General features: G+C 45.8%; 1 protein-coding gene across 1 annotated transcript in view; it reads left to right on the top strand.

Moving 5' to 3' along the window:
* Positions 1-7,766: 7,766 nt before the first annotated feature.
* The window catches only part of LOC111148799 (chromosome unknown C4orf22 homolog), a 604,672-nt gene continuing 602,399 nt past the window's right edge, over positions 7,767-10,039 (top strand). The window contains exon 1 of the mRNA XM_022505611.1: positions 7,767-7,877. Within this exon, the coding sequence (XP_022361319.1) occupies positions 7,767-7,877 (111 nt within the window). The remainder of the gene's footprint in view (positions 7,878-10,039) is intronic.

The following is a 10,039-nucleotide window of genomic DNA, read 5'->3' as shown; positions in this document are numbered from 1 at the left end:
GGTCAGTCAGTTTCACCTTTGCTTTGGCAAGTAAGAGCTAATGGAGAGATGGATCAAAATGTCTTTTATTGTGATTATTGCGCTTAATTTATCTGTAGTCAGAGAATGTTTGATATCCTAGAGAAGCAGAGCCAAGTACAATGAGTTAATTAGCTCTTAATGGAATTGGCATTCCTTCCTTTAATGCTTCTCCTGGAGAGGCTACTGAAGCCGAGAGCCCCTGCACCCCTTTCTGTATTAGCTCAGTTGTAACTGGGGTTGTGTTATTACTGCGGCTGCAAAAACACTTGAATATCTCATGAGCTCTGACATTGTCCTCAGAGGCTAGAAAGAAGATGGTGTTTTAAAATAGATCAAGCCTCTCCTCTTAGGAATTCTATAGAGGTCATTGTGTATTTTAGAGGGGCTAAATATATTCCTCAGAGAGACAGCCTGTTTCCACCTTATATCTGGGGTTTTAAAGATGTCACTTTATATTTTCTTCTGAAAATCCATCTAAATTTACTTATCTTCACATCAGTGCCTCATTATTTGAATTTATTAAGTACCAACAAGTTACCATAAAAAACCAACAACATTGATGTAGTTCTTATTTTGAGCAGGTAGAAAGTTAGACCTTAAGTGAAAGTTCTCTGAATCTTACTCAGGTGTAAAAAGTGTGTATTAAACTTGAAGTCAGTTGCTTCTCTGTAGAATTCCTTACCAACCACCCCCCTCCCCGCCAACCAGGTTTCTTAAATCTGTCTTCCCTATACTTACTCTCCAATTCAGACTCCCCTTCCTCTTCTCTTCTAGATCTAAGAGGTCTTTCTGCCACCCCTCCAATCATTTGGTGCTGTTAGGATAATCTTTCTAAAGTACAGTTCTGATTATCGCTTCTTTCCAAACACTTCTTCTGACTCTCCTTTACATGGAGAACACGGTTGAAGTTTATTAAGTTCACAAATCACCCCATGGTCAGCTTCTGACTTAGCATACTATTTTCTCCACTCTTACACATATTTTGAATTATAATCAAATTTACTTGAACAAATCTGCAATTTTTCTTTCTTCTTTCCTTCCTTCCTTTTTTTTTTTTTTTTTTTAAAGATTTTATTTGACAGAGAGAGAGGGAGACAGCAAGAGAAGGAACACAAGCAAGGGGAGTGGGAGAGGGATAGGCAGGCTTCCCTCTGAGCAGGTAGCTGGATGCTGGGCTCAACCCCAGGACTCTGGGATCATGACCCAAGCCAAAGGCAGCTGCTTAACAACTGAGCCACCCAGGCACCCCAAATCTTCATTTTCTCGCCTTGAAACTTTGGCACATGTGACTCATTCACATGGACTTTTATTTACAGCCCCATATCCCTATCTCAGTAGTTCAAATTTACTACAAAGTCTGTGTTATACTTTTTTATTGGATCTCCCAGGTAAAAGTGATTTTTAGCTGCTCTGGATTTACATACTGCTTCAAAAATACCATTTTGTCTTGTGCTATTGCATTTGTATTGTGAAGGACCTTCCCAAAACTTGGGTGCTAAAGTTTAAGTTTTTTATATTCCTCACACTAATAGTTTCCAAAAATGAATGAGTAAAGCATACAGGAGGCATTTTGCAAATAGTTTATCACATGTGAGATGTTCATAATAGTGAGGGGAGTAGAAACTGCTCTGGGGATATGTAACAGAAGATCATCTACTAGATCTCAGGATTCGATCGATACAATGGAACTCATAGTTAAAAAGAATGTGTACCTTGAAAGAGTGTTCCAGGTAGATGTAGCAATGTTTAAAGATCCGTGCCAAAAAGAAATGGTGGCTTCTTTAAAAACTGAAAATAATCCAGTGTGGTTGAAACATGTCACGTGTAAGATGGAGGGTGTCAGAGGAGAGTCAGAATGTGAAAGGCCTGTAAGCCATATTATTCTAAGGGCAAAGGGAAGTCAGTGGAGGTTGTCAGAGGAATGTGATGAAATCAGATCAATGTTTTTAAACAATCACTATGATTACACTGGCAAGAGTAGAATGGAGCCAGTGGGGGACAAGGAAACCAGAAAAGAGGCTATTTCTGGAGGGTAAGTATTAGTCTCTGGGTTAGGCTAGAAAGCAGTGGGAATGAGATGGGAGAGAAATTGAAGTCTACAGGAGTCGTACTTGGGAGACTGAAATAACAGGCTGTTTCGGGGGTGAAGGAGAGGCAAGGGTCCTGTCTTCCAGGCTTCGGCCATGAATCACCAAAATAAAGGAGGCTGTATGTTGAGAGAGGGAACCCCTGGGTAGGAGCAAGATTAGGAGGCAGGGTAAGAGAAACGAGCCAATTTTATACACTTTATATATCCAGTGGTGTCTGGTAGGAAGTTGGATGTTTGGTCTGGAGCTTCGGAGGGTAACCTGGCTAGTCGTACAGACTTGGGAACAGTATGCATGTAGGACATACGTAAAGTTAATGCATATGGATGTGGTCTCAAAGTGAAAGAGTGAAGAGGCAAAAAAAGGCCTCCAGAACAGCAGCCTGAGATTCTCCCAATTTCAGAAACTAGCTTAGGGAAAAGGAGCCAATAAAAAAGACCAAAAAAATAAACAAACAAAAAAGCCAATGGAAAACCAACCAACCAACCAACCAACCAACCAACCAACCGGTCTCAGGGCTAAGTAATGTGAGGGAAACTAATGGAGAGAGTTTTGAAAAGGGAGTGATCACAGGACCTAAAGCTCCTGAGAGTCAAGTAGTAGGAGGACAGAAAAAAAAAAAAAAAAAAAAAAGCTATTGACGCTTAATGGCAAGGAGATCATAACTGAATTTGGTAAAAAGTTTGTGGGGCGGTGTGTAAAACTTGGTGAAATGCATTGGGCAGAAAGTGGTTGGAAAGAAAGGGAGAGAGTGATTATAGCTAACTCTTTCATGAAGCTTTGCTGTGAAAGGTGGCAGGGCCTACTGCTGAAGTGGGCTGTGAAGTTGAGAGGTTTGCTTTTAAGTTCATTTGCTTGTTGTTGTTACCTTTTTTTTTGGCTTGGTTTTTAAAATGGGGGAAAGGTGGAGGCGAATGGAGAGATTTTGAGAGAAGAAAAAGGAGAAGAGAGATACATTCATGGTAAGAGTGGATAAACAAAATAAGACATGCTGGGAAGGCAGAAAGAGAGAGTGTAGAACAAAGGTCTGAGAGGAGGTAGATCTCTTCCTTTGAAACAAAAGGGAAGACGAAAAGAATTGATGTGTAAGCCTGTATATTTGACTAAAGAATATCTAATCTGATGAGTTTTACTTCATTTGTGGAGAAGTTAAGATGATCTGTTTTGTAGACAGGAAGATATAGGATTAAAGGGAGAAAAGAAAACAGGAAAATTCACTGAGGAAAATCAGTGAACCGAAGGGAGAGAACACAGTAAGACTGGGGGGCAGTGGTGAGTACCCAGTTGAAACTGGCAGCTTTACATGGATAGTGGGGCCATCTAGTTCTACGTGATGTTTTCTAAGAGTGTTTGGTGACTCAAGAGAAGTAATATTTTAGGGTAGAGCCCCATATCCACGTAGACAAACAAGTTGAGGGAATTTTCAGTGAAATTGTTAGAAAAACGTTATGGAGCCATTGAGAGTCCAAGTTTCCTTCCGTTCCAAAGAGATGGTTGTAGCTATGTATCTATCATCTCCACCCCATCGTGCAGTAGTACTTCTCAACTCTTATCAGCTGCTAACACCCGGAAACCCCATTCTTGTTTTCTGGTCTTTTGGATCCTTCCTGTTATGTGCTGTGATAGCCAAGCGGGGAGAAAACTCAGGACGTAGGGGACATGTACACATTGTGTCTCCAGACAGAAGCCATGGAACCAGAGCTCCAGCACTTTAGAATAACTGAGACAGTGTCGAAGTCCAGTGATCTCATCACAAGAAATATCTTAAATTCATTCAATGTCATCATTATTACAAAGCACAAGAGAGCTCTCCTTGGCTGAGAGTAAGCAATAGTCCTCATCTGCAGTCCATAGAAATTTAGTAAGCACTTGGGCAACATCAGACACAAATCTCTTATCTTATTAGAGCAAGCATATGTTTTTCCTTCTTATGATAATGGTAATGTGTTAAGTCCATCCTAACCGAGCCAAAAGTTCTTACTCAGAGTGTTGAGCATCTCATGAGCATAGTAAACCAGCCATTCCCCTTCTGAACTTGTCAACATACCAGAAGTATGTTTCCTATTCACTTAAAAAAAAAAAAAGATTTTATTTATTTATTCGACAGGGAGAAAGAGAGAGAGAGAGAGTGAGCGCGTGCCCAGCAGAGGGAAAAGGAGAAGGAGACTTCCCACCGAGTGCGGAGCCCAATGTGGGATTTGATCCCAGAACCCTGAAATCATGATCTGAGCAGAAGGTAGACACTTACCTGACTTAGCTACCCATGCGCCCTCCTATTCACTTCCTCAGACATCATGTTATATTGCTGAGCATCTGGATATAGAAAAGTGTAGGGTTTAACTTGAAATTCTCTTGTGTACTACCACCAGGTAACTACAGTACCAAAGACTGTTTATTTTAAGGAGACACTTAGGCTTAGATTTTGCCTACATTCTTATGAACTTTGTTTTTACCTTGCTTTTTGCTTTGCTTTGTTTTTACTCAGAACTAAGCTAAATATGGCATATATTCTGTTATTCTTATATAGCACATATTTAGTCTCTTTTACATTTTGGAAATTTGCTGTGAATATACATAATCCTTGCTGGTCCTTTTGCAAGGAATGGAATTTCTAGGATTTGGTGCTAAATTCCAGATTTCAATCTTCAAAAATCCTGGACTTTAAGTAGGAATGTATGTTATCCAAAATAAAGTATTGTCCCAATCATAACAAAGACTTCACAGTTGTAAATAGGGACTTGCTGAAGCTCATTAATTTCTCTGTCAGTCTTTTTCTCAGGCACGAGTCAAAAAGGGCTTTTGAACTTAAACTGAAAGTTAAGCAAAACACAATTGAATTAGGCCTACAGTAATTCAAGCCTCTCTGTGAGGAACAAGTCTAAACTTGTAACTTTTCTTTTTCTCTTTAAATATTCATAGAGAAACCGATTTGTTCAAAATCACCCTTTTTGAGTTAGAAGACACAGCTAGACTCATTGACTGAAAATATTTACATAATTGTTAAAATTCAGATGCCTTAGAGATGACTTCATCAGAGTTGTTTACCAAATAATAAAGTTAATGAGGTTTTTCCACTGAAAATGCACCATCACAATAGGTCATAATAGTATGACACATAAGCAATGACCCTGCATTTTACTAAAATACAGGTCCTTATAATCAAAGTGCTATAGTTTAACAAACCCAAGATTTTCCAGATGCTTTACTGTTTCTTGAAAGTGATGACATCTTGATGGAGGAGGACCTCAAAGCCAATGTAAATACAAATAGAGGCACCGCGGAGGCTTTGACAGTAAGACACGACTTTCAGTAGTGACTGATCATCACTCAAAGCCATTTTTATTGTATCTTACTGTTTTTTTTTTTTTAATGGTAACTTAAAATTTTTTTTTTTAAGGATTCTATCCATTTATTTGGCACAGAGAGACACAACGAGAGAGAGGGAACACAAGCAGGGGGAGTGGGAGAGGGAGAAGCAGGCTTCCCACTGAGAAGGGAACCCTATGCTGGGCTAATCCCAGGACCCCAGGATCATGACTTCAGCCCAAGGCAGATGCCTAACCAACTGAGCACCCAGGCGCCCCCTATTGTATCCTACAATATTCAAGGACACGATTACTAACTTTTCAAACCCTTCAACCTACTATTCAAAGCATTCCTAATAAGTTTCTTCCTTCAGGAAGCTTCTTTTTCTCTACTCTTAACTGCCCCCTCACAACATTAAAACAATGTGCAGCTTTCCCCTACACAGAACCTAATGTTTCTTGCCTCCCCATCTTGGAATATGCATTCTTTCCTCCTGTTATTTATACCAAGTCTATACTCCCTTGCACAATCTGATATTTTTTCTAATAAACCAACAATAACAACAAAAACATCCAACTTCCATAATTAATTCTGCGTGGCTCTTCAAACTCTATTCACCTGGGCTTTCCTTTGTGGGCAATCAGGAGTAATAAGTTGTGTTGCTATTTTTATCTTTAAGATCTCCACCAATCTGTTTGGATTCACTCTGTCTCTATATTGCGAATAATGCTAATGCTACTTTCCTAGTGGATTTGTTGTCATGATTAAACAAGATAATGCACAGAAAGCATTTAGAACAGAGCTGGCACATGGTAGTCTTAATAAATACTATACTACAGCAAATACTTGTATTTTCTGCGTATAGTAAGTGGCTGAGACTTTTCTAAGCCTTTGCTGTGCTCAGTTCACACAGAATAATGCTTCTTTCAGGAGTGACTTCAAGGAGTTACTTCTCTATTCTCTATCTCTATTGATAATAAAGAATATTGAGACTTATGTCCCTTGTGTGTTAGAACATCTTAGATATTAGATGATGTAAAGTTGTTGGTGATTGTTAATGGTAGCACAATTACTAGTTAAGGATGTAACCAATCTGTGGCACTTATGACAGTACTTGGCATGCAGGGAGGGTTCAATAGATATTATTGTTGTTGCTGTTTTGTGGTTTGTTTTTTTTTTTTTTTAGATAGGCTCCACCCAACATGGGGGTTCGACCCACCGCCCTGAGATCAAGAGTTGCGTGCTCTACTGACCGAGCCAGCCAGGTGTCCCTTTTTGTTGTTGTTGTTGCTTTCGTATTTTGAGTGTTTAGGATTTCCCTATCCTTTCTGTTCTTCTGAATTCAATGATTAAATTGCATTAAAAGAAGTCCAAAATGCCTTTTAAAATATTTCAAGATATTTTCATTAATTAAAAAATAAGTCAGTGAAATCTTGAGATTGTTGTGTCTGTATCACTTAAAATTTGTACACTGTGACACTCCCATTTTTGAGATGACCTTTTTAAATTGGGGGAAGCTAACTGACCGCCAAGTATCTTACCAGATGTTTTCATTAAATTTTTTTTAGCTCCTCTGAAAATCTTCAAAAGCAACTCAAGCCGTAGAGCAACTACCACAGGCTCAGTATTGCACTATCTTAATTTCCGAATATCTGTAAAATATTAAAATCTGAGTTCTAAAAAGGTTTGCCAGCTGTCGTGTTGATTACTTTAAATCCGTTTTAAAAATAAAAAAGTTTAAAAACAAGCACTTGGGGCCAAAAGAGGTCTTCAAAGATATTTTCATTGAATTCCTTCAATTTGGGAAATTCATACCTTCCTCCTCATATCCAAATAGTAGTAATAATTAGCCTTTCGGATACATCTTTCAGAAGGACGTAACGAGTCATTACTCCGTTCTCGGGTTCGGACACGAGATTATCTCCGACGACTTCGCTCCGCAGGGCGCTCCCCGCAGAAACCCCCTCAGGAGCCGGGCGCTCACCGGGGCATTCCCGCCGCAGGACGCCGTTTCGGAGCGAGGCCGCGGCGCCCACGTTCGCTCTGTCTGCGCTCGGTCCGCGCGTCCCGCCGGGTCCTAGTCCCGCGCTCGGACGCAGGCCGCACCTCCCAAGGGCTCCCGCTTCCGCACGGTTCGAGGCCGCGGGCGGCGTTCGGAGCGGCCGTTGGAGACGGCGTCACCGGGCGGCGGAGGGGAGACTCGGGGACGAGCGCGGGGCGGGACTAGCGCACGCGGCTGCGCGGCGGCTCCCGGCGGGGCAGAGACCGCGCGGGGGCCGCTGCGCACCGGCCGCCGCGCCTCCGTCGCTAGGGGCGCCTCCGTCGCTAGGGACGCCCCGCGGCCGGGTTGCGATGGATCCGGACGACGGCGTCGGCGCCGTGGACAACATCGTCACCCAGTTCAGCACCTACGAGGACTTCCTCGACTCGCAGATCACGACCGTGGACCTGTACTACCTGGAGGTAAGGGTCGCACCCCCAGACCGGACCCCCGCTCCCCCCTCGCTCCCCCAGCCCCATTTCCCTCCCTCCCAGAGCCTCCGCGGCGTGCGGTGGTCGCCCCCTGGCGGTGGACTCGGCGACGCCAGGCTGCGCCGTTCCCCGACGGTTGCGCCTGCGCCATCGCCCGCGCCTACCCGGCCCGCGCGCCCTCCGACGGTGCGGAGCTCAGGGCCCCGGTGGCTGCCAGCGCGAAAGACGCCCGCCCGCCCGCGGGGGATCTTCAGTATCCGTCTGTGCCCGCTCGTGCCGCCCGGCCCTCTCCTTCCAGGGCCCTGTGAGGAGGGGCTGCGTGCGGACGTCCGCGACACCTTGCGCCGGGCTGGAGTCCCGCCGCGCGGCCGTTTCTCTCTGCTGTGCCCGTCGGTGTCCGAGCGCAGAAGACGAGCCTTGCGGGGCGAGCGGCGTCGCCAGCCCGCGGTGCCTCCGCTGCGACGCCGGGCGTCGGGGCCACCGCACACCGCTGGGCGCAGAAGGCTTCGGGGACGCGTGCCGCGCTCGGGCCCTCGTGCGTCCCGCTGTGACGTGCGCTCCCGGCGTCGGCCGTCGCGGCGGACGGGGCGGCCACGGAGGCTCCCCGGAAGCGCGCGCCGCCTCAGGAGGACGCGGTGGGCCTGGCCGTGGTCTCCTCCCGTCCTGTCCCGGCAGCCGCGCCGCGGACGCAAGCAGGGGCTGGGGCCTGACTCGGCGTCCGCGATGGCGCGTTCTGCCCCTCAGTGCGCTGCGGTTCTCGGACCCCGAAGAGCCCGCCGAGCGGGACTTGCTTCGAGGCCGCCTGCGCGGCGGGAAAGTTCGCGTTTCCTCAGGACGCGTCTCTGGTGCCACGAACGGGATGTTCCTCAGGGAGGAGCAGCCGGTGGTGCGCGCCCCGCCTCTGCCGCCCGCAAGCCGAGGGGCCGTGCGCCGGTCACGGGGCCGTTCTGGACCGTCTGTCAGGAATAACCTCCGGCGATACTTACGACGTGGCTTCTGGCCGCAAAAACAAGCTCTTTGGTATTTTATACAGTTGGTACGTCTGACGTCACGAATGCGTTGCCCCGAAGACACTAAAGGAGGACCGGAAAGTAGCGGGACCGGACGCCGTTTGCGTCCGCGTCCGCACGGGCGAGCAGGCCGCGGCGACAGGCGGACCGGAGCACCCCGCGGGCGTGAAACCGCGGGCGCCACGCGCGGACATGGCCGAGGATCGAGCCTCGCCGGTAGCAAGGGTGTCTGGAAACGTCCGGCTGCGGGTTCTTCGTGTAAGAATTAAAACGTGAATTAGGAGTGAGAAATGAATACTTTTTCATCAGTCGGCGCTTGAAGGTCTGTAAAATGGAAAATCATATATTTGGGGAAAGGATAAACTTACTTATAATCTGGCGTGGTTGAGCTTATTCTTACTGTACTTTCATAGAAAGTAAGATAAAGATTGAACCGAATAATATTAAGGCAAGTGTATATATTTTGGATTGGAGAGTGAAACTTTTAAGTGTCACTTTAGGGTGTCATGAAGCTTTCTAAGTCTCGAGTACTGGCGTAGATGCGAGTTCACTGCTCCCGTGGGTTGCACAGAGACTAGTGGACTCCCCAGAATTCCTTCGGAAGCGAGGCTGGTCCGGGGGCCCCTGTGGACGGTGGCTCTCGCTCTGAGAGTGTGTGTGTGTGTGCGTGTGTCATCAGTGGTTGAGTTTGATGTGACCGGAGCAAGTTCTAAACGGTAAGCTTGAGATGGCGTGTGTTATTATTTTTTAAAGATTTAATTTATTTATTTGACAGACACAGCAAGAGAGAGGGAGCACAAGTAGGGGGAGTGGGAGAGGGAGAAGCAGGCTTCCCGCTGAGCAGGGAGCCCGATGTGGGCCTCGATCTGGGGACACTGGGATCATGACCTGAGCTGAACACTTAACGGCAGAACCACCGGGGCTCCCCGAGATGGCACGCTTTAGTCAGAACAGCCTAGAGTCCTGTGATTTGGGTTCTAATTCTGTACTGCACTGTAAGCAATTTGAAACTCCCATTTCCTCATCTGCAAACCGAAGGGGCTGGACTAGATAACATTCAAGGTTATGCGTGTAAAATTTTATGAGACATCTATAAATCCAACCGCCCATCCAGGCATCCATGTATTCATCCAAATATCTGAT

This window comes from Enhydra lutris, unplaced genomic scaffold (genome assembly GCF_002288905.1).
Source record: "Enhydra lutris kenyoni isolate GAN:26980312 unplaced genomic scaffold, ASM228890v2 scaffoldscaffold21, whole genome shotgun sequence".
In the NCBI taxonomy this organism is placed as follows: domain Eukaryota; kingdom Metazoa; phylum Chordata; class Mammalia; order Carnivora; family Mustelidae; genus Enhydra; species Enhydra lutris.
Note: the sequence above shows the minus strand (reverse complement) of the source record. Positions and strands in the feature narration are given on the sequence as shown.